This window comes from Urocitellus parryii, unplaced genomic scaffold (genome assembly GCF_045843805.1).
Source record: "Urocitellus parryii isolate mUroPar1 unplaced genomic scaffold, mUroPar1.hap1 Scaffold_109, whole genome shotgun sequence".
Classification (NCBI taxonomy): domain Eukaryota; kingdom Metazoa; phylum Chordata; class Mammalia; order Rodentia; family Sciuridae; genus Urocitellus; species Urocitellus parryii.
The window spans coordinates 571,245-597,031 of NW_027551845.1; the positions used below are offsets into that span (position 1 = coordinate 571,245).

A 25,787-nucleotide genomic window follows, 5' to 3' on the forward strand; every position below is an offset into this window, starting at 1 on the left:
TCTTTCTCTCTTCAGTGCTATATATTGAACCCAGGGCTTCATTCATGCTAGGCAAGTGCTCTTCCTCTGAGTTACAGAGCTAATATCGCCAGCCCCTCAAAACCTGTTTTATGAGCTAGAGAACAATATGAGAGTATTTATAATACTGTTTTTTTTTTTTATGTGACATGAAAAACACCTCCTTATTACTCTGCTTTTTCAGAATTATCCTGGCAATTTTTTTAATAATCATATATTTTATTTTATTTTTAGTTGATTTAATTTTTTTTATTTCTGGAAATTCTTGAATGTTCATTTTTGCCAATGAATTTTATAATATTTTTTCAGTTTATCCCAAGAAAAGTCTCATACAAAGTCAATGACAAATAACACATGGATAGAGTTAGACCTATTAATTGAAGAGAAAACTAAGGATGGTAATATGATCAAGTGCTTTCAAAGACAGTGACTTCAGTATTAAAGGATTAAGAGAGTGACAACCCATTATTGGATGCTGGGAAATGATGGGTTAAGAAACTTGATGTAATCCTCAAATATTTTTGTGAAAATTGTCTTTATGATCATCCTGCAGTAGTCATAAAGTATTCTCATAAAATTTTGTTGGAAAAATTATACTTCATTCTTTGTTCTAAGAATTAGCATGTTAAAATTTAAAACTAAATTGTTTTTTGTAAGTTTATATTTATATAAATTTATTTCTGTAATATTTTTATTTTACATTAAAAATTCAATCAATCCTTTTTACTCCATTATTTACCATGAAGTTTTGATTCTCATTTTAAATGTGTTACTTTGAGTAGTAGTCTTTTCTTGTGTCAGTTTTCTTTTGATAATGAGAATTTCTTATATTCAAAGGAAAACTTTTAAGCCTATTCTGAAACTTTTTAGGAGAGATTGTCAATGACTTGTTAACTGTTGTTACTTTAGTTGAAATTGGATCATATTCATGAAGAGATATATCTCTTCATATTTATATCTCTATATAGATATACACCTCTAGTTTCTATGACAGTGCCTGGCACTTAACAGATGCCCCAAAATGTTTTTTTTTTTTAAATAAATGAGAACTAAATAGAGGGAAATATCATCCTTTTCTATAGGGAATGTATAATCTAATGATGGGGCTACAACAAATAAACAAAAGATTAGTAATGCTTATAGATGGAGAGGAAAAGGTCATTTCAGTTGAGCTTAATAGTAAGTTTTAATTTTCAGGAGTTTGAATTTGATTTAGGAGGAATTTGGAGTGATAAATTTTGCAGAAGAAAATTAATGATAGGTCAGAAGAAAAACAAACTATTTTTGTAGGACTGCTGTGTTAGTCAGCTTTTTAATTGCTGTGACCAAGATACTTGACAAGTACAACTTTGAGGAGGAAGTTTATTTTGGCTCACAGTTTCAGAGGTCTCAGCTGATTCCATTGCTCTGAGCTCTTGGTGAGGCATAACATCATGGTGGAAGGGCTGATGGAGGAAAACTACTCAACTCATGATGTCCAGAAAGCAGACAGAGAGGGATCAGGGACAAATACAAAGGTACACCTCTAGAGACCTAATTCCTCCAGTCATTCCCACCTGCCTATAGTTACTGCCCAACTAGTCCATTCAAATTATTAATCCATCAAGTGGCTTAATCCACTAATTAGGTTTCAACTCTTACAATCTAATCCTCTCACTGCTGAACATTTCTGCCTTCACACAGGAACTTTGGGGAAATACCTTATATCCAAACCATAATAACTATATAGGTAGGTTAGGGTTTTTTTGTTGTTGTTGTTGTTACTGTAAGGTAGTTCTGAGCCACATCTTTGACTATAAATGTGTATAGCAAGGAACAGAGCTGTCTGAAAACATCAATGACTTTAAAAAAATTTTTGTGATGCTTTCCAAATACTGAATTCTGAAACTCTGTGTAACCAGGGACATGTTATATTTACTAAAGATAGAAAATAATTTTTTCTATTTTCCTCAAAAAAAATTCTGAAAAACAATACACATTAAATATAAAAGCATAAAACAGTATAATCACATGCAATATATCATCACATACATGTTTCATCTCACACATGGACGTTTAATTTTTAAAGTAGCCCAGCAGGATTATGCACACCCAAATTCCATTAACCATAATGTGTTTTGTCATCTTCATTCTTTTTCAAGTTCTAGCCCACACTTTAATGTAAGCTTATTAATGTCAGACACAGAAATTAATATAGGAAAAATAATGTGTTGTTTTATAAAAATAATTTTTTATAATATTGGAAACTAAATACAATATTTTTATTGATTGAATGGACAGGCTCAGATAATAGGTTATTGAAATATCATCAGTTCATTACTAAATATGCCTTAAAAATTCTGTAAGTGCAATAGGATTGAATGTATTTTTATACTATTGATTGCTTTTGCTTACAAAGTTTTTACCTGTTAGAATGTTTTTGAGATTTTGCATATTTTATATTTAAAAGAAAATATCTTTCTGTGACAATGTGCTGTTGAAACAGAGTTTGTTTATAGTTGATGTCTCATTTATACCAAAATCGATATCTCCTATATTATCAGTAGAGAAAGCAGTTTGTAATTGTAAAATATATATATGCAAACATATTTAATGGATTTTAAAATTATTTCCCTAGGAAACATAACATTTGAAACAATGATGGAAATTCTCCGAGATAAACCAAGTGGCATTAATATGGAGGGAGAATTCCTGACCACTGCAAGCATGGTTTCTGTTTTACCTCAAGATTCCAACCTTCCTTGCATTCACTTCTTTACGCGGACTCCTGATCCTGAGAGGTAAAGTCACAAAATACTGTGAACTAGCAAGTGGTCATGGTATGGGGAAGAATCATAGTGTGTTGATAATTCTGTGAGACTAAATTTTTGTTACATAAATAAGACAACTTGTTGGTGGATTTTCTGGGCCAATTTTAGATTGCAATTTCCATAAATGTGTAACTGTTCTCATTTTTTATGGGAAGAAAAGGCTTATAGTTTTGTATTTACCCTTATCTGTACTCCTCTTTCCTACAAATATATTTAACATTGTCAAGAAAAGAAGGTAGATAGGTTTCTCAGATTTCAGACATTAATGACATTAGATGATTTATAAGTTAGTAAATTGAATAAGTAATGTAGTTGTGCTAGATTTACTTTTGTACATATAGAAAACATACATATAAAACTTAAACTATCAGTAGTTCAAGTTATATCTTTAGGACTTTATTTATAGACTATCTTGATTCAAGTCATTTGTATCTCTTACCAAATTTAACACCACATTACATTTAGAAATGATTTCGTACTTGCTATCCCTTAATGTTATAGACTTTCATATTGTTAAAGATACTTCAAGAAGTTAGAGTGTGAAACCTGTGTCCCTTCATTAACACTTGTACTGATTTTCACTCCAAGTTATAATCCTCAGTCTATAACACTGAGAATTGTTCTTACCTTAGGAAATGGAAAACTGTTCATTCACTGACATGGTATATGTGCTGTGCTCTCAGTAGGTCGGTATGAATGCAGCCCTAAATTAAGCATTGCCCCTGCTATAAATGAGATCACACTGTACACTGGGATTTGGGCATAGCATAATTAATATGACAGGAACAACTTACTTATGTAGCATCATTAACAGAAACTTCTCTAAGAGAATCTTGGAAAACTTAGAATAATGCTGAATTTTTCAACATTTTGACATGTCAATTTAATTAAGTCTCTTTCTTCTAGATCAGTTTTTAAGCCTTTCATATTTGTGCCACATATTTCACAACTGTTGGATACCAGTTCACCAACATTTGAACTTGAAGATCCAGTTAAAAAGAGGCTGCACTTAAAGAGTAAGCCTGACAGAAGACACCCACTCTACCAAAACCACCAACAGGCTTTGGAAGTAATAAATAATAATGAGGTATTATTATATTATCTGTTGTATCATTAGAATAGTTTAAAGTATGATTCAATCTGAATTCTAAACATTGAAGAACCAATTTCTTTCCTTCATGTAAAAAGTAGGATTATAAATAGTATAGATGTTGCTGGAGATGATGGTGCCCTCCTGTAATCCCAGCAGCTTGGGAGGCTGAGGCAGAAGGATTGGATTTCAAAGCCAGCCTCAGTAACAGCGAGGTAATAAGCAACTCAGTGAGACTCTGTCTTTAAATACAAAATAGGGCTGGGGATGTGGCTCAGTGGTCAAGTGCCCCTGAGTTCAATCCCCGGTACCCTCTACCCCCACCCCCCCAAAAAAAAAGAAATAGTGTAGATGCTATTACTATAGTAAAGCTGTATTATTTTTACTTTTGGTTAAGAATATGTATGTTGTGACTATTTTAGAGAAATTTAGTATATTAAACATAATAATAACTAACATTTATTAAGCACTTATCATATACCATTTTATATGGATTATTTTATTTAATCTGCACAATCATTTTATGAGATAGGTACTATTGTTATCTCCATTTTACTGATAAGGAATCCAAGACTAGGAGAGAGGTTTAGTAATTAGCTTAGTATCTCACACCAAAAATTACAAAGACTCTAAAGGGCAGTAAATTTTAATCCTACAACTGCAGATGAAAATTAATTGAAGGCCACATAGACTTAAAATAATAAGTTGTTTTTTAAAAAAATAATATATGCTTATTATTTTAAAAATGTGAACATTGTAAAGAGCAACATATCACCTGAAATCTCCAGAAATAAGCAGATGTATTTATTTTATGACATAGATTGAAACTTAATTTTATAAAATATACCTCTTCAGCCTTCCCTATCCCTTGCCTGTCCAACTCCCCCCCCCATAAGAATGAAATGGGGCTGGGGTTGTAGCTCAATAGTAGAGTACTTGCTTAGCATGCATTAGCATGCATGCATGAGGCCTTGGGTTTGATCCCCACCCAGCATTGCAAAAAAAAAAAAAAAAAAAAAAAAAAAAAGAAGAAGAAGAAAAGAAAGAAAGAAATAAAAAAGAAAAAAAGAAAGTACAAGTGCTGTCTAAAGGCAACTATCAATTGACAACGTGCAATGAAGGAAAAGATTAACCATCCTATATCTTTTCTTGGCTATTTTTACCACTTGCTAATTTTTCTTGCTATATAATCCTTTAACTTTTTCAAGATCTAGGCATTTACATCTGTCTACATTTAAATCAATTAAATTAATTTTCCTCCAGGCAATTACTCATTTTTGCCTGTAATAAGTTTGCATAGTTATCTGCCTTTTTCCCCCCACTTCACTATTTTGCTTTTGCTTGAAGCACTTTGCCAGACTTCCTATTTGCTAAGAATTCTTAATGCTGATTCTGCTTTATTGGGGACCAGTTTGTTTTCACATCTGGTCTACAGTCTAAATACTGTTTTGTAGCTTAGTGGTGTGAAATGAGAGGCAAGTAATAGGAACCCACTTAATATGCTGACTGGGGCCCAAGTGACTGGGCCTGAGGTGTCTATCATTCCTATGTACTTAGCTTATTCTCCACACTCAGAACAGTGTGGTGAACAATGATGTGCACTCTGATTCTTTGGTCTTTGCTCAAGTCCCTTAGTGTTATGCTTCAGGAACTTCCCTTTACTCCTCCTGTGCAGTTTCCACACAGCCTTTGTTGCTCATAATTGCTCTCATGAGCTTTCACTTCTCTTTTCCCCATTATGCTGCTTCTGGGAGGTGAGCTTTATAGAGTTAGTATTAAATATTTGTTAAAGTAAATTAAATTGCTGATTGGAATTACAAAGTAATTTTGGGATAAAAATGAAAAGCTCGGGGCTAGGGTTGTGACTCAGTGGTAGAGTGCTCACCTAGCATACATGAGGCACTGGGTTCGATCCTCAGCACCACATTAAAAAAAATAATATGTCTGCCTAAAACTAAAGATACATAAATAAATAAATGTTTAAAAACATTAGAAGCTGTTACTGTTTAAAAGATGTTAATTGTTGATTGACAATATAAAGTGGTGGAAAAATAATGTAATTTGAGGGTGGTATCAATAAGCTGTGTTCTAGTTCTGACTCTAACTACTTTTTTGTTTTAGGGAGACTCAGTCCTACTGATAGTTTTAATTTACATTTCTTGATTACTAGTGAGATAGAAAATCTTCTATATTTATTGGTATAAATATTAAATGACTTGGCTGGGTTTTTTTTCATAGTTTATTTCTTAGGTGATTTAAAAAAATTTTTTTTAGTTGTTGACAGACCTTTCTTTTATTTATTTATATGTGGTGCTGAGAATTGAACCCAGTGTCTCACGCATGTCAGGCAAGTTCGCTATGCTGAGCCCCAGCCCCAGCCCCTCTCAGTTGACTTTTGGGTCATTTATGTTTGTGTGTTTTGCATCAAAGAGGCAAAAAATATGAATGTTAACTTTGTTATGTGCAGGGATTTTGTTGTTGCTGTTTTAAAATATATATTTTAGTTGTTGATGGACCTTTAGTCATTTATTTGTATGCAGTGCTGAGAAATGAACCCAGTGCCTCACACATGTGAGGCAAATGTCTACCACTGAGCCACAACCCCAGCCCTTGTTGTTGTTGTTTTTGATGCTGATAATTGAACGCAGGGATTTCATTCAGTCTAAAATAGAGATTCATTCCTTCTATATTTACATATTAGGAGGGGTAACTAATCCAGAAGTAGAAACCACAGTGAACAAATCTTGTCTGTGAGGGTGGGTTGGAATTTGGATAGATTCATGTACTCATGTATGTGTATTTGTGTACTTTTCATTGTTTAGGATAAATACTGTTTAGGAACAATACTGGATAACATGAGGAAGCTGGAGAAAGAACTATTCAAAAAGATGGAGTCAGTCCTCCAAAACAAGCATCTTGATATGGATAAAATTGCTAATCTCTTTCCTCAGAGTACAAAGGATGAAATTAGAATTTATAAGGCAAATATTACTTCATAGCAATCATAGAAATGGTGGAAATCTCCCTCAAAGTCAGAATCCATTGTCTTGAGGTAAACCTACTTAGCTATTATTCTTTAATAGCATTCAAGTGATAGTTCAATTGTTAAAACTCATATAGTTTTGCTGAGATACTGACAAAGAAAACCAAACATATATCATGAGGTAGCTAGGTGTTATTCCAGGCAATTATTTCTTTTAGCCACAATAACTTTTTGTTTGTCACAATAATTAAGTACTCAGGTGCTGGGGCTGAGGCTCGGTGGTACAGCACTTCCCTCTCATGTGTGAGGCATTGGATTTGATCCTCTGCACCACATGCAAATAAATAAAATAAAAGTATTGTGTCCATCTACAACTAAAAAAAATTAAGTATTCAATTCTACATAAAGCATAAGACATTAATATGATGCATGGATTTATACTTATAATTTCGTAGAACCCTCAAATCATTTTATCAATTATTTTAAGTTTTTTTTAGTAACGGAAAAAATATGAAGTGGTGAGTTTTCTTACACTTTAAGCAAATATTAACCAGTGCTAACATGGGAATTTTCTAGATTTACACACTAAATCTTTGTCATTGTATTAATTCTGAAAATACACTTTCATTTAAACACACTCTATATCAAGAGTTGGCTTACCAGTGAACTTATAGCTCCAATTGTTTAGCCTTCCACTGTCTCTTAGAAACCACTATTTTGTTTTTAGTTTTCTCTGTTTTGCTTTCCCCATAATGTTGGAATCATACAGTAGGTATTCTTTCAGATTGATTTCTCTTGCTTACTAGTAACATACACTTAAGTTATTCCTTGTTTTTCATGACTTGATAACGCCTTTCTTTTTAGCCTGAATAATATCCCACTGTCTGGATGTATCACTGTCTGGATGTATCATTACTAAAGGACATTTTGGTTGCTTTTAAGTCTTGGCAATTATGAGTAAATCTACACACTGCCATATGCAGGTTTCTGTGTGGATGTAAAATTTCAACTTACATTGGGTAAATTACAAAGTGTGCAACTGCTGGGTCATATGGTAAGACCATGTTCAGTTTTTGTAAGAATTCGCCAAACTGTCTTCCAGAGTCACTACCATTTGCATCCCCACCAGCAATGTTGCACCATATCCTTCCCAGCATTTTTTGTGTCAGTGTTTTAAATTTTTACCATTCTAATAGTTGTGCAGTTGTTTCTCGTATTAATTTGCAATTCCCTAGTGACATGAAATGTTGAACATCTTTTCATTGCTTATTTGCCACCTGGGTACATCTTCTTTGGTGAGGTGTCTGTTCAGATCTTTTGCCCATTTTGAAATCAGTTGTTTGTTCATTTTCTTATTGTTGAGTCTAAAACTCTTTCAAAGACATTGTTCTTGGGTTAAAGTCTCTTAACAAATACCACCAAGAGCCTGCTAATTAATCTGTCCTCTGTCTTTATCTTATTACACGTTCACCATTGTTTTTTATGTTTCACCTATGCTGCCCTTTCAAGTCTTGGAATGTGCCCAAGTTCCTTCCTCATGGAACATTCATTCCGTGTTCTCACCTTTTGTAGTTCTTTTAATGGTTTTGCCAAGACAGGAATTCCTTAAGGAAGTTTTCCTCAAACCACAAGGTCAGGTCTCTCTTAAATACTCTTGGAGCCACACGCTATCCTGATCACAAATTAATTATACATTAAACATTTGCACAGAACTTTAAACACAGTAGAACTAAGCTCTATGAAACTAGGAATCATATTTGTTCTTACTGTTGTATGTGCAGTGTTCAGTATTGTGTCTGGCATGTAATAAATGCTTATTAATAGATATTTGCAAAATGAATATTCAGATACTGACAGGAAAAATTTATACAGTCCTCTGCCTATAAAAAGCAAGGTTGCAGAAATTATCTAGATAATTTATCTATACAACTTGTTAGCTTTTGATAAGTTTCAAATCAAGCTGTTGCTTCTTTCCATATTAGAAATGGGAATATATCCCCATATGAAAGCAAGGATAATTGGGGCTGGAGCCATGGCTCAGTGGTAGAGGACTTGCCTCACATGTGTGAGGCAGTAGGTTCAATCCTCAGCACCACATAAAAATAAATATATTGTGTCTATCTACAACAAAAATGTTTAAAAACACAAGGATTATTAATGTATTATTAATGTATGTAATTATTAGTGTAAATTAATATAATATAGCTTGACTTTTACTGTATAAATGCAATTGGGCTGTGAGTACTTGTGGGGGTGATTAATGCCTTGGGATATATTGTAAAAAATTTAAGGTTTTATTAAATTTTATCTATTGTAAGAGTAAAAAATATAGTTGCTGAATTAAGCTTTTTATTAGGTCAACCCTTAAATTATGTTATAAACCAAGGGAGTCATCTAATAAATTGAGTACTTTACAGAAAGCTACATTGTTTGATCTTGATGAAAATATCAGTTTATATATTTATTGTTAAAAAAAGAATGTTGTCCTAGAAATAATATGTAGCCTAGAATTTTGGAAAGTTAGTTCCTTCTTGTAAAATTTTCCAAAAACAGTTCTACATAGTGAATTTTTCTCTTTTGCATAACTTTTGGGTCACTAATCATTATTCTCCAAGTACCAAAATATACTTTATCTTATTCTAAAAATATTAAAAGCAAAGCACAAGTTAGGCATGGACTTGTTCATTGAGAGTTAAGATAACAATAGACTATGCTGAAGATTAGTAAAAAGGGGTAGATTTTAATCAAAATTGTACCAGATAATTTTCTCAGCTGTGACTCTACATATGAAAAATCATGAGATGTGGCTCAGCAGTAGAGTGCTTGCCTAGCATGTGCAAGGCGCTGGGTTTGATCCTCAGAACCACATAAAAATAAATAAAATAAAGGTATTGTGTCCAATCACAACTAAAAATAATATTTAAGAAAAATCATGAAATGTATGTAAGGCACTCTTAATTTCATATTAACTCACTCATAAAAGGTGTTTAGTGAATTCATAATTGGGGAAGTTCCTATGCACAGGACCTAATGGGTCATGAAGAAAGGGACAGTCTTAAGAAACTCATTTAAGAAAACATTAAGAACTTAGATTAAAGACCCGTTTGATAGTATCTGTATCATTGCAGTTGCCCAAAGAAAAGATGACAGCAGTGAAAGTTAAAATAGGTAGTTTATTGAGAAACTTGCTTTGTCAGTGAGAAAGTAACAGTTACAAATATTTTCATTTAATAAAATTAACATATCCTTAATCTAAAAACATCTCTTAAAATCCTTTATCTGAAACTGCAGATCATTCTGATCTAGGATTTTCTTTTAGTGTCTCCCATGGAAAAAGAGGTTGCAGAATCCTTTTGTGCAAATAACAGAACATATGCAGTATGACTTATTTGTATGACTTGTTCATAAATAAAAAATTTCTCCACTTGAGTTTGAGTTGCCTGCATGCATGTGAGTTACATCTCTATTGGAACAGCAGTGAGGCTTTATGCTTACTCCTGAGCATTCAAAGAGTATTAACGTGGTCATATTTTTTTAGAAAAAGTTCCCCCACAAGACAGTTCTGTTTAAAAACACGCCCATTCTCTAATGATAGCTTGAAATTTGTATAGGTTAATGGTATACTAAAGTAAAATTTACTTGTTAAATACACTAGGCTTCCATGCAGGTTTTTAAAAAATTTATATATCTGTTGCATTAAAAGGGCAATAATTTTCTAAACGGCTTTATATAGAAAACACTAAACATGAGATAAACATTTCAACATATTTTAAGTAAGTTAAACTGACACCTAATAATTAAGTAGATGTTCAAAAATCATGTGAATAACTCCCTTTAATTTTCTGAAGATGAACTTTATCTGTTATGGTCTGAATGTTTGCATCCCCTCAAATTCATATGTTAAAATGTAATCCCCAGTGGGATAGTACTGGGAGGTGACTAGGTCGTGAGGGTAGAGCCCTCATGAATGGCATCAGTCCCTTTCTCAGGGCTGAAGAGACAAGAGTTTTTCCCTTCTACCATGTGAGGTCACAGCAAAAGGGCACCAGCTGTAAACCAGAAATCAGGCCTTCACCAGACACTGAGCCTGCCCATGTCTTAAATCTTAGACTACACAGCCTCCAGACTTATAAGAAATAAGTTTCTGTTGTTTATAAGATATCCAGTTTGTGGTGTTTTGTTATAGCTGCCTTAATGGACTAAGATAGCAACATTTAGTAATTTAAAAATTTAAAAAACAGATTTTTTTTAATACATAGAATTCATAGACTGAATTCTAAAGGTAGTCATAGGGTGCTATGTCTAGAAGTTTTAACTCTTGACTTGGCCTATATATATGGTCCTTTTTATTCACTGCAGGGAGAAAAGTAGTAGGGTTATTATTCTGTACTATGTTGCTTTGTGCAAATAATAAGTGATACATCACATGACAATAATTTTTTAATATTTAAATAAATATGCACAAATTACTATCTGTAGCACAAAAGTTAGAGATTGGATTTTGATGATAATATTTATGGAGGTTTTTATTCCTTTCCTAATGACATAGATTAGTACTTTGGTTAGAAGAGCAAGAAGAGACAAGCCTATTTAAAAAAAAAAGGCAGTGATTCTAATTTGTTAATGAGTTTTTTCGAAGAAATGGACGGGGGCTGGGAGGAATAAGAACCTCTTATTAGATTCAGTAAAATTATTTTTTTTAGGAAGTGCCATTAATAAATGTAAAGTTACCATAATTTTATGTCCATTTCACCAGCAGAACATCTGTCAAATTTGGCAATTAAAAGGAATTGTCAACTGGATATTGATTTTGAAGTTATAGCAAACAGTTGCAGGAAGAAATCATTTTATAATGTTGCCACATTAGTATTATTTATAGTAATTATTATATTCACTATCAGAACTTTTCCTTTTGTTTCTTTCTTTTTCCTAGGTCACTTTCCTATGTGTTTTCCATACTAAAACCACAGTGTTAGCACGGGGCGGGGGGAATGCATCTTGTCAGATTTTACAGAAGTGGCAACTAAGGCTCAGAGAGGGTCTAACTTTCCCAAGATCACACAGATAAATACTGGATCTGGGACTAGAATATGATTCCGTGGAGGATTCTCTCCTTTATCATTTAGGACTTAGGAGAAAGTGAAGATGGGGGTGAATGCTCAATTTCTTTATAGCTTTCCTGTTGGGGGCTGTCTGCATTAATAGCAGAAGTCTGTTCAGGACTCTTTTGAAGAAATCTGTAAAACAAGTACTCATCCCGAAATTCATATTCATTGGTAATATGTTGGATGACTCCCCCTTGCACCAGTCTGTCTCCATATATCACAGCTTCACCACGGTCAGAGGCAAGGCCAACTTCAATTAGCCAGTTCACCTGGTCACAGCCACAGAAGGTCCCAGCAGAAGTCTTTGCACCACACCTGTATGTCAAAGGAATGATTCACCCATATGTTCTGTAAACCTGGTATCAGCACTGCATGGTAGAGGACAAGCAAGGAAAAAATAGAAGGAGACAAGGGAAGACGGCACGATAGTTAAAAGCATGGCAGGAATGAAACTGTTCTGAATATAAAGGAATTGTTAACTTTCCTGACCCCAGAAAGACTCCTGGAGAAAAATAAAATATGCCAATAATGCTTGTGAAAACAGAAACGCTTCAACAACAAAAAATGGACATAGGTAATGTCTGAATATTAAATATATTATAATTTCTTATATTCTTATTTGTGCTATGTAATTTTAATTGTCTCAGGAACATTACATATTTTTTGTAAGCTCTTAAGAAGTTACTATTTTTATTAAACTACTCAAATCAAACTTTATTATCGTGCCCACAAGTAGTGTTTCTTTCCATCAGCAACCAAGACAACCTCACTTTTGTGTTTGTCAGGATTTGCTTCATTAAAAAGCAAGGAAAGAATAAGTGAGATCTGTCTTGCTACAAATCTTAAGATTTTTTAAAATGTGCTTTATAAATCTACTTCTTGATCACTTAAATTTTGTCTTCTTAATGCAAATATGAGGTCCTTCAAATGTGTTCAAATAAACAAGGAAAAGAGAAATGAAAAAAAAAACCCAACCAAACCCAATTACATAAATTCTGTACAAATATGCAATAGACAACAAAAATCTGTCCACAAGCATCAGTCAAGCTGTAAAACCTAAAGTGCTTGACAATGAGAAATAGCGAATGAAGACTGAGATGAAATGAGAAACAGGTGACAAGAATTTAAAAACATTTTATCATAAATAAAATATATGTGTATCATATAAGAATTATAAAAAAGGTTAATAAACGAAAATGTTTCTCAAGTATGTAAAAATCACAATATGTTTTGTTTTGAGGTGCTGGTGATGTCACCCAGGGCCTTCATGCTTGTTAGGCAAGCACTCCACCGCTGAACTACATCCCCAACCCCAGATTACAATATTTTAACTTAGTAATAAGAACTCTTAACTTAATTCTTTGCAACTGCAAACATCATTTTGACAGAAGCCTGAATGTTACAACCCCTGTCTGAGCCTTCTTCCTGTTTGTTGGCTTTTAATTTATAGTCCTAATGCCTTCTGTCCCAGACACCAATTGAATAGTTTCTTGAAGACTGTGATCAGGCAGCTGTAACAAAAGCCCATGGAGATGTACAGAGTGTCAGAGAATGTGATGCTGTACAGGCAGTAGAGCCTGGAAAGGGACAGGGAACAGGCCAGAACACTACCAGCTGGTGCCCATTCAACCATCTGGGACCAAGGCAGCCTGGCAGCCCTGCAAATGGTAAGAGCTACACTTCCCGACAGTTGGCAATCACAACAGGCCTGACAGAGATAACAACAGAGTTTTCTTTTTTAATTTTGAAAAGCAGTTGAAAAACAAGTTGTTGATGCGGATAATATCTTGAAATAATTGTGCTCAGCCCTTTAAGGGTAGAACATTAGCTTTTCTCCATAGTTTACCATTAGGCTAGGCATATCACAGACATTTTGTCACCTAATTCAAACAATATTGAGAGTCGGATTTTTAAAGAAAAGGAAAACTAAGGCTAGAGAATTGAACCTGCCTATTGTCACACAGCCAAGAAACTTCAATTCAGGAGTTGAATTCTAGTATTAACCTACACCCAAATGCTTCCCCTTTCCACCATCTAACCTAGGCTACCTTCTGATTATAATGGCATGTATATTAAATATAGTGGCATAATAGGTGCAAATAAACTCTCCTATATAATTTTCCGTTATACACATGTTACTTTCCTTATGTTTTATTTTTCTTGCATGACAACCAAAAATATTTTCACTACAAATTTGTTTATTCAAAGTTGGTCATTTCCTGCTGCAGTATATTCCATACCTTGAAGATATAATGTCATAGACCAAAGGAAGATTAGGACTTGAGGTGAAATATAAGCAGCAGAATTAATTAAGAGGCAGAAATTTTATTATTATTATTATTTGTGGTACCAGAGATTGAATCTGGGGCACTTTACCCCAGAGCTACATCCTTTTTTAAAAAATTTTGAGACAGGGTCTCACTAAGTTAACATGGCTGGCCTTGAATTTGCGATCCTCCTGCCTCAGCCTCCCAAATTGCTGGGCTTACAGGAGTGTGCCACCACTCCTGCCTTCATTTTGTTTTCTTGGCAATATGAAACAATATAATAATATAACACTAGAAAATGGGAATATAAAACCATTTCTGAATCCAATGTATTTCAAAGCTTTGTGAGAGACACTAATGGCCAACATGAAGTGAATGTTAATATTCTACCACATTCGGGTTTGTTTTAAAGTTCTCACATTTTATGTAGAAATCAGAAGTTATATGATATTTTAAAATAGTAAAATCAAAGTAATATGTCTCTTTCATATGCTACTTCTTAAACTAAAAATTGACCCATAACTATTAGCTTATTAAAATCCAAAAATAGTTAATCTAAAATATAATTATTTGGATCTACAATGGCAATTTGCTTACCTTCTTTCCTTGACGATGTTACGGATACAGAGGTCACGGTGATAATGGATAAATTGTTGACAGGTCATTTTTATTTCCTCAGAAACAAGATAATCTCCGTTTTCTGCTGTTTCTTTATTGTTCCATAGAAATTCAAGTCTGAAAACCAAAATTTAAGGAGTTTATTTTTTCTTACTGGAGATTGAACCTGGAACTTTGTGAAAACCTAGGCAAATGCTCTACTGCTGAGTGACATCCTCAGTCCCCCCACCCCCCACCATTTTTTGTGGTCCTGGGGATTGAACCCAGGGTCTTGTTACATGCAAGGCAAGCACTCTACCAAACTGAGCTATATCCCTAGCCCCTCAGCCCCTTTTTAAGAAATGTTTTTGTCTTGATACAGATTCTCACTAATATGCCCAGGCTGGCCTCAAACTTGAGGCCTCCCAGGAGCTGGGATTATAGATGTGTATTACCATGCCTGACTAAGGAGGCTATTTTTTTTAAAAAAAAAATATTCACTTTCTTAAAGTTTTTTTTCTAAAACTTTATTTTACTTTTATTTTTATGTAGTGCTGAGGATTGAACCCAGTGCTTCACATGTGCTAGACAAGTGTTCTACCACTGAGCTACAACCCCAGCCGAAGGAGGCTATTTTTAACGAAAGAAAAGCACGGAGAGAGAATCCCTTCTGCTCTATCAAAATGGCTGTTCCAAAGCCAGTCACCAAATTTCCCATCTCATCTACAACACAACTGATTCTGCATTTAGTTTCCTTTTCACAGAAGGCTGGGTGAGTGACCTAATTATTTTATAAATCCTCTAGACATTTTTGGCTCATTTCAGTTTTTACTAAGAAATATTCCTTATACTGCATTTTTGAAACATAAAGATAACTTAGATATCAAATAGTTTACTCAATCATTTTGAAATTTTGGTATCACAGAGGCAAATACTGGGCTCTGGAGTACAGACTGGTTTTGTTTTGGCCAGCTCACACAATTGAACTGTTGAGTAGTTCACATTATGAAGCTGATAACTAAGTTCAATAACTTTCTTACTACGCTTTTCCTTCATGAAATGATTATGACCCTAACAATGAAATCTTAGTGAATAAGATGATGCTGATGCTGATGCTGAAGGAGAAGAAAGAAAGAATAAAAGATACTGTTTTGGGGCACTATTCATAGAGCAGGTAGGATGAATTCTGTTAGCACTTCTAATTTCTACTAATTTTGACTTTAAAAGCAAATGAAGTACAAAGATTTGTCCCTCTGCCTTTTCCTCCCACCTACAAGTTGCAATACTTGTTACTTTTTAAAATTCTTGATCTTAATTCAAAGAAGCCCTTTACTAAGCCAATAAAATAATTTAGAAAGAAAAATTGAGTTTTCTATAAGTTAGTTTGATAGAAGAATCCTGTTGTCAAAGGTGAAAGACAATCAAATATATTCCTTTGGGGGCACCACTTAATACTACCCTTTCTAAAGATATGTTCAAGTTTTATTTAACTTTATGTAGCTAATGGCATAGATCAAAATCAGAGTCCATCAGTTTTTGTTAAAATGCAAATTATATTGCTCCATTTATAATAGTTCTTCCAACATTTTCTCTGCAGTTATTTACAACTATGTGAATCAACAGATAACCCTTGTATGGTGTTTAGTGGTGGTCTAACAGTTTAAAGGTATAAAAATATCAGTATCTTAATATAATGGCTTTGTCATCAAATTTAGGAATATAGAGATTTATTTCAAAACTAAATTTACCTTCTTTTGAAAGGCAGGATGATTAAATGTTTGTCCAATCCAAAGATTCCAAAGGAAATAAATCCCTAGGGAAGAAAACAAAATTATTTTTTCTGAATGCAGCAATAAAATTGTAAGAGCAGGAATTAAGGAAGTCACCAAATTTAGTGCTTGAGGAGGCAAACCTATAGTGTGATTAGAGCAACATTTCAAATGGAGCATACAAAGCAGGTACTCTAAAGTTCAGTACCTGGAACCAGACATGTTTGCTGCCTCTTCCCAATCATTCTGTTCTAATTATGATGGGTGATAAAAACTAGTGCTGAGCAACCATATTCCTATGACTCCTTACTAAAGAAAAATAAAAATATTTAAGAATTATATGTCTTTGTTTTCTTGTTTTTGAAAAAAAAATCTCCCACTGTGCTTAGGTATTTATTGTTTTTTTGTTGAAACTTCATAAATTACATAATTAACAAGTGCTGCAATATCCAATAATAATAACTGAACAGAATTTATGTGAAGTGGTACTGGCTAGTGGTTAGGGAAAGGGCTTGAAGGAATTGGAGTAATAAGGCAAACTGGCACAAGATATAAGCCCCAGATCAGGAAATTTAGGACTGCCTGGGAGAAAGAGAGCACAGCTGCCATTTGTGAAGCATACTGAGGTGCAGGTTGGTGGAAGGTGGGATGGAGAAGGCAATATAACATTATATGAAGGGCCCGATTTTCTTTACCCCAAACTATAAGCAGTCAGAAGGGAATATCTTTCTCCTCCTCTCCAAGAGGAAGACTGGATGAGAGTGAGGTTTGTGTGTCTCTCACTCCCTTGAACTACTTGTGTGGGAGCATTCCTGGCACTAATTCAGTTCATGACAAAGTGCAGTGCAATGAAGCTTTCTCAGCCCCAGGACTAGGAGGGCTAAGCTTGAATTGGCTTTCTGAATGCATAATGCCACAGAAGACTGAGATTTTTCAATCTAGTATTTTATAATTCTTGGATACAAAGTCAGATCTTAATATCACAATGTAAGATATAGTTATCAAGTAGATCTTGGGAAGTTCATATTTGTTGTAATAAGTTGACACAAATAACCGAGGTAATTTGTACCTTTAGATATAACCATTTTGTTCCCACAATAATGGCAAAACAAACTGGAAATACTTCAAGAAATTAATGTTAGGAAAAATCTTGCAGGAGCATTTATTGACAAGTCTTAACTAACTCTTGGCAAATTATTTTACATTTAGTAGGCAACATACTGATTTCAAATACAATATTTTTTCAAACTGATATTCAATCTCTGGATGAGGGATGAGTATTCTCTAATTAAAAAGTAAGGGGCTGAGCTGGGGATGTGGCTCAGTGATAGAGCACTTGACTAGCATATGCAATATCCTGGGTTTGATCCCCAGCACCACCACCCCGACACCCACAGTTAATGAAAAGATCAAATTTTGAAATTTGCACCTAAAAATATTTTCCAATATGTAAAACGTATTGTTAAATATGTATTTTAATAGTGTCATGAACATAGACAATAGTACCTTTTACATCACTTTTTCATGGAATTTTAGTTTTCTATGTTTTAAACTGGGGATGATAACATCTATGTTGCAAGTATTATTATGATGTTTAAATGAGATAATGAATATAAAATGCTTAGCAATTTTTGGCACACAAATAACTATCAAGGAAAGAAAAGTATTACCCCTGACTAAAGTTTTATTTACACACCACATGATTTTAAAGTAAAGATTTAAGTATCTGTTGTTTAAAATGTAAATGAAATAATATTTGTCCATCTAAGGGGATAAATCCTTTAAAGGAAGGTGAATTATTTTTCCCAAAGTGAGTTTTTAAGATTACAAAAAGTTTAAAAAGAACTTAGGACATCTTGTCCCTGCTTAAATTATGATTCTTTATCTCAAAACCAAAGCAAAAAAATTATTTGGTATTGCTGGTTGAAACACTCAATGTACATTCTGATGACTTTAACCAATATAAGAATTCATCTCTACTAGAAGACAGGCAGCAGCTGTCAGCTGTCATGTATACCAGCAGCTGGCAAACAAACTAAACCCTATTGATTTAGAAGAAAACAACAACATCCGCATACCCTTCTCTGCATTCAACTCATCCAGGAAGACAAAAACCCCTCAAAGTTTCAGTAAATAAGTACCTGGCCAAAGTTAAACACAGCACAGAAAAACTGTAACTCAACGTATAGTCTTCCAGGCTCTTGGTTGAATAGCCACCATAAACAACTGGAAAGATTCTATAAAGAAAAAAAAAAGAGTATTTTAAAATGAAGCCTGCTAATCATTTCTCTCCATCCAGAGCACAGTACAATAACTTTTCTACCTAATAATTAGGGGGGGGGGAGAGACTAAAGGGAAAAACACTGAGAGAATACAGAGGCTTTGTCTTTCAAACAAGAGGTTTCAACTACTTCTTCTGACAGATGTCTTTCAAACAGCATCTATTCTGATCAGATTTGAAGCAAGAAGACATGAGTCATAATACAGAGACTTACATAATATACCAGGACTGCCGACTAGCCTAAGACAGGACTGATTTTAAAATTAGTTCTACACAATGAAAATAATTATATCACTAAGCAGGAATTCTTGGAAGCATTTCTTTTTTTTTTAATTTTTGTCCTTAAACAGCAGATAAAGTGTAGCTGGCTGATATCATACTATGTAACAAGCATTCTGTGTGAAAAGGGCTCGTAGGTTATATGGCCTATCTCCCACCTCTAGGCAGGTTACACTTAAACTACCTTTAAAAAATTATAATAACTAGCTGGGCCCGGTGGTGCATGCCTATAATCCCAGTGGCTCAGGAGGCTGAGACAGGAGATCACAAGTTCAAGACAAGCCTCAGCAACTAAGCTAGACCCTATCTCCAAATAAAATATAAAAGGGTGGAGATGTAGAAATCATATCTGGGTTAAATCCCTCCCCCCAAAATTACAATATTCAATATTGGTGAGAGCACTTTATAAATCTATACTATCTACCCTTTGAAAAACAATTTAGTAGAATACGTCTAAAATCACAGAAATATTTATTCTCTTTGATCCAGGTTTCTCAACTTTGGGAATATATCACTAGAAAATATAATGCATGGAGATGTTTATATATATATATATATATATATATATATATATTAGTTCTCGGTGGACACAACATCTTTGTTTGTATGTGGTGCTGAGGATTGAACCTGGGCCACACGCATGCCAGGCGAGCGCACTACCGCTTGAGCCACATCCCCAGCCCCAGATGTCAGTAATTTGATGGGCATTTTTCCTCTTTTCCCTACTGCATGAAGTAGTTAGGTTGATTTCCATAATTAAATCTTATTCTTTCAAGTTAATTTATATGAGAAATATCTTGTGAGGGATAATGTAGGCATTTGTCCACTTCGGTCAGTCAAGCATGTTAGGGATAACTGGCCCTTGGACACATGATGGAGATATCTATCTGATTTTACCAAATTTACGTTCAGAGCACAGAATGAATAAGTAATTCTAATAGAATAGGCTACTGGAACACTTAGGCAACAGAGTAATATGAATGATTCTCCCCTCGCCACCAAAAAAACTAAAAAAACAAAAAACACTTAAACTAGATTAGAATTTAGATAGCCTAGCCACTCTACTCTTGAAAAGTAGCAACTAAGTTTCGGTCCCAGATGCCTAAATAAAACCTTTGCCAGACATTTAAAGAAACAGGTCCCAAACAAAACCAGAGAAACATTTACAGCAAATAGGCCAATAATGAGAAGTAAACACAGCAAGACATGTCGAGTCAGTTGCTGGTCTCCACTCTGCAGATACTGTTCTTCTTCCTGGGCTAATATGCAGCTCTGGGAGTTACAGCGACTCACACAGTGATCATCTATGAAACAGTAAGCACAACAATTTGTAATCAGAGCTTTTTATTTGAATGCATTTTAAATTTATAATGACTTCCTAAGAGAAACAACAAAAAAGCACATTCAGCTAAGAATCAGTATGTAATTTTCGATGAAATCGGGGGAAAGCTCCGTCATGTTGTTTTAGGAGTTTTAGTTGGAGAGTGTTTTTATCTGAAAAAAAACCACTAGTATGTAATATTTCCCTTTTATTCCATTCACCAATGTTTTCTATCTATATAATTTGTTATATAATTATATATTAATATATGTTTTATAATTATACATAAAATTTTAAAAGGCTAAATTAATAACTCATGTTTCACCTGCATTAAATCTTCATAGTAGTCATGAATACACTATTTTGACTAACTGTGAAATAAATTTACAATTAACTCCTGCCTTTTCTGAGTTTAAAATTTGCCTTACAAAAGGCCTTACAAGGTACCAACTAGGTCTATATGCTATGTTTTGTTCACATATGAGACCAAACTCAAATCACAGAACTGACTCTTTTCTGGCCTAAAACAGGGGTGAGGGATCTTTCAAAAGAAACTTGTTTTTCCACTTCAGCTCCACTTTGTATATGGTACTAAAGAAAAAGGAAAAATTTTTACATAATACATGCCTAGTCTAACATACAATCTTATATAAGTTAAAGATTAAAAAACAATTTTATAGCTCTTACCCTAAAAATAAAAATCTATTTCTTAAGGCCACTTTTTGGGAAAGGACACATACAACCACTAAATGTGGTCTAGCATAATAGTTAATGGTAGGGAGAAAGTTTACAGTCTTGCTAAGTAAAAAGAAAGTAGGTCACCAAACTATCTCTGTAGTATGATTCTATTTTAATAATAACTATTTGTATATATCTGCTCTAGTTTGACTCTTGAATGTCCACCAAAGACCCAGTATTAAAGGCTGTCCCTAGTCTGAGGCACTGTTGGGAGGTTGTGAAACATTTAGGAGGTAGGTAAGGCACAGTGGAAGAAAAAATATTGGGACTCCAGCCCCTCCTTTCTTTCTCTCTTTGCTTCATGGCTGCCATGAGATGAGCAGCTTCTTTGCCACATGCTCCCACCATGATGTACTGTGCTGCCTTAGGCCCAAAGCACCTGGGTCACTTGACCATGAATTGAAACCTCCTAAACTATGAGCCAAAATAAACCTTTTTTCCTTATTAAGCTGATTACCTCAGAAATTTTGTCACAGTAATAGAAAGCTAACATAATAACTTATGTGTAGAAAATTTGAGTTATATTTATATATGTGTGTATATATATTATGAAAAAACTGGTTTTAAAATATTATGTACACACATTATTAAAATGCATAAAATAAATCTTATTAGTTTTTCATTTGCCTTTTCCCACATTGTTGCCACATAGTAATCTAAATGTAATATTTATTTTGCCTTTGTGCAACAGCAGGGAATGGGGGACGAATTATATTGTAAAGCTCTAGAAATTCTCATTTGTCTATGGTTTAATTTCCTTTAGGCTTTTTTTAAAATTTCAGGCTTAGGAATGATACTAAATTACATGGTTAGATGATGTCCATATATGATGGCTTTCTTTTAATATGATTTTTACAAAACATGATCAGAAAATTTTGAAAGTCCCTATAGTATAAAAGTTTTCATGAATCAGTATTAGTAATGAAGAAAATGATAGTTAAAGAAAGACTAAGGATAATTTGAGAAGCAGAAAATGACTTTACTATGATATTGGGTAGAGAGAAAAAAATTAAGAAAGCAAACCTTGGGACATAAAGAAACACTACTTTACAAAAGAAGCACATAAATAAAAACTAAGACAATTTAACTGAATTCGAGATTGGATGTCCTATTAGAAAATTTAATGAAGGCTGATAATCTGATATTTCTTTCTATGGAAACCGAAGTTCTGCTACTATTTAAGATTCATTCCTAGCCAACAGATAGCAGACAAATATAAATGCCACCTGAATAACAACTGTTGCCAGTATTACATTTAATGAACATTTACCACGTATACCATACACAATGCTAAGTGATTTGCACCCATAATTTCTTATAATCCTCCCAACATTTATTATATAAAGACATATGCCATGGGCTGGGGTTGTAGCTCAGTGGTAGAGTGCTCGCCTTGCATGTGGAAGACACTGGGTTCGATCCTCAGCACCACATTAAAAATAAAAATAAAGGTACTGGGTCCATCTATAACTAAAAAACTTTTAAAAATGCCTTTTGCAACAATGTAATTGACAGATTCTCCATCACAAAGAGCAAAATCAACTGAAAGTGCACTGCAATTCCAATTCTATATAAATATGTTCAGTTTTAAATAATTTAAAATTCAGAAAAAAGTGATTTAGTCTCTTAGTTTACATGCCAAAGGTTTATTACTTTTAAAGTTGTTTTTCTTATTTTTAAAAGAAGTTATATTTAAAGCACAATATAATTAAGCACTAATTAATTAGTCCTGGTCATAAGGGTTAGTGATAGGGGAAAGTCTCAGCTTCTAAAATAAGAAAAAAAGCCAAAATAATAATAGCTTTTAGGGCAAATTTCTTGGGTTTATCTCTTGAGTTAAATTTATTGGAAAGTGTGTGTGCATGTGTGTGTGTGTGTGCGTGTGTGCGTGCATGCATACACGCGTGTGATACTATAAGAACTTTATCTTTTTAAAATAAATGTTTTCTCTGCACGATTATTATTCTATTCACATCTTTTTCCTATTTTATTTGAGAATCTGTTCTCAAATAGTGTTCTGTAGTATTACAGCTGCTGAAGAAATACTATGTAGAGGTTTCATGACACAGAAGGACAAGGGCTCTTCTGTTCCTTATGCCCTTCCTCATATCCCAGGGCACTTACTTTTCTCAAATGAAGGAATCACAGGCCCACTGGTGCTTGTGTTTGCTGCTGGCTCTATTGATGGGTAGCATAATTCACCATTTCCCATGGAGCAAGAGCAGCAACCTATATATAGAAAAATAATGTGAGAGTAGAGCCCAACCACAACAGAAATGGACAAGTTCAAGAAATTCCAAACAAAACCAAACCACCCAAAACTTACTCATGCTGCCTCCATGGAAATATTTTCACATGACAATTATCAAAAGTATTCAAATGTGCTGTACAATATTAACATTTTAAAAAGTGTAGGATGAATGATCATCATCTTTATATATTGTCTTCTTATATGAGAGAAGAAAAAATTTATTCATTGCTGTTTTAATTCTACTGTATTTTGGGAACTAAAAATTCACTTTCCTAAAACACAGCTTTTATTTCATCACTTTTCAAAAATACATACTAGCGTTCTATTGGTAACTGTGGAAAATTCAAACTCAGTCTAAATGGATAGCTGCCTATGACTTGGCCTCTTTTCCTAGCCAGCTACCCATCCTAAGCAACAAAAAGCATTTCCTTCTTTCAGGAAAATTCTTCACACCCTCCACAAGTCCCATCAAGACCTAGGCTGACTCAAAAGACCTAAATATGGCATACTACAGGGACACAGCCACATCAATAATTATAGCAGCACAATTCACAATAGCTAGACTGTGGAGTCAACCTAGATGCCCTTCAATGGATGAATGATAGAAAAAATGTGGCATTTATACACGATGGAATATTACTCAGCACTAAAAAATAACAAGATCATGGCATTTGCAGGAAATAGATGGCAATTAGAGCAGATCATGCTAAGTGAAGTTAGTCAATCCCAAAAAACAAATGCTGAATGTCTTCTCTGATATAAGGGAGGTGACTCAAAATGGGGTAGGGAGGAAGAGCATGAGAAGAAAATTACCTCTAGTTAGGGAAGAGAGGTGGAAGGGAAAGGTAGGGAGAAAGGGAATTGCATATTCATTATACAGAATACAGGTATGACGATGTGAGGGAAAAAAAAAAGAATTGTGTCACATTAGATTGGGTAGAGAGAAGGGAGGGGAGGGGAGGGGAAGGGGGGAATGAAAGGACAGCAGAATAAAATAGACATTATTATTGCTGTGGGTATATAAGTGACTGCATGACCAATGTAATTCTACAACCTGTACACTTAGAAAAATGAAATTATATCCCATCTGATTCAATTGTATATGTCAAGATCATTGTACTGTCATGTGTAACTAATTAAAACAAACAAACAAACAAACAATAAAAGACCTAGGCTGATCAAATCTTCTCCTGCTTTCTAAGTTAGGCTTGAAATCACTTCTTTCAAGAATCTGTCTCCTATTAGTTTAGATGATGCAGTAAAAACAATGATATATGTTTTTCTTTCAAATATATACTGCTGAAAATCTCTTGCAGGTTTATAGGCAGGTTGGCTTATAGAAGTCACACTGAGATATCTGTTATAGAGCTGTAATTTTTTCTTCCATATAGTCATAGAACTGTACACTGTGCTCTTTATTTTATTTATTTATTTATTTATTTATTTTTTTATTGGTTGTTCACAACATTACAAAGCTCTTGACATATCATATTTCATACATTATATTGAAGTGGGTTATGAACTCCCAATTTTACCCCAAATGCAGATTGCAGAATCACGTCGGTTACACATCCACAATTTTACATAATGCCCAATTAATAATTGTTGTATCCACTGTGCTCTTTAAAACCTTTCACACTTACATAGACATGGTGCTCCTTGACATGAATTATAATTGAATAATAACTTTAATAATAAACTATTAAAATTTAATATGCTAGAAAAATGAATAATTCCCAAGAATAACCTTTCATTGACAACATGCTTAATTTCTTCAATGATGTTCTTAAAAGTATTTAAAAGTAACAAAACTGCAGTCAAAAATGGCCTTGCTAAATTTAAGATATTGATGCTATCTCAAGGTTAAAATAGAACCAAAGGATAATAGAAAAGAAAATACATTATCTAGTCCATACTTCTTCAGAAACTTGAAGGTTTCAATCAGCTAATTTTCTTTTCAGTGTTAGGGATTGAACTACATCCACAAAACATTTTTTATTTTGAGACAGGGTTTTGGTAAGTTGCTGAGGCTGGCCTTGAACTTGCAATCCTCCTGCTACATCCTGAGTAGCTGGGATTGCACCACCACATCCAGCCAGTCTATCAGATAGACAAATCACTTATAGTCTAGTCTAGTGGGCTATATAAACAACTTAAAAAGCAATTATAAAATAGTGAAATAAGAGGGAAGTATAAACATCACAGAAGGTTTCTTAGATAAGGTATAGCTATCATCTTGCTCTCCATTTATTTATACTATAGGTTCACGTTATTTTCT

At 33.8% G+C, this 25,787-nt stretch overlaps 2 protein-coding genes across 5 annotated transcripts in view; one reads left to right on the forward strand and one right to left on the reverse strand.

Annotated features, from left to right (window-relative positions):
• LOC144251572 (secernin-3-like) overlaps positions 1-13,534 on the forward strand; it is a 35,701-nt gene extending 22,167 nt beyond the window's left edge. For 3 of the 4 annotated variants that reach the window (XM_077794417.1, XM_077794418.1, XM_077794419.1), the window contains exons 6-8: positions 2,636-2,798; positions 3,735-3,915; positions 6,741-10,589. In XM_077794417.1, coding sequence (XP_077650543.1) covers positions 2,636-2,798; positions 3,735-3,915; positions 6,741-6,917 — 521 coding nt within the window. In that variant the 3' untranslated portion in view covers positions 6,918-10,589. Of the gene's footprint in view, positions 1-2,635; positions 2,799-3,734; positions 3,916-6,740; positions 10,590-13,456 lie in introns of those variants that run through there. The other variant, XM_077794420.1, reaches the window with a different exon arrangement.
• LOC144251571 (lysosomal cholesterol signaling protein-like) overlaps positions 12,024-25,787 on the reverse strand; it is a 47,567-nt gene continuing 33,803 nt past the window's right edge. Inside the window, exons 11-16 of the mRNA XM_077794416.1 lie at positions 23,383-23,487; positions 20,367-20,503; positions 18,781-18,876; positions 16,619-16,683; positions 14,871-15,008; positions 12,024-12,321 (exon numbers count right to left, since the gene is read on the reverse strand). Coding sequence (XP_077650542.1) covers positions 12,024-12,321; positions 14,871-15,008; positions 16,619-16,683; positions 18,781-18,876; positions 20,367-20,503; positions 23,383-23,487 — 839 coding nt within the window. The remainder of the gene's footprint in view (positions 12,322-14,870; positions 15,009-16,618; positions 16,684-18,780; positions 18,877-20,366; positions 20,504-23,382; positions 23,488-25,787) is intronic.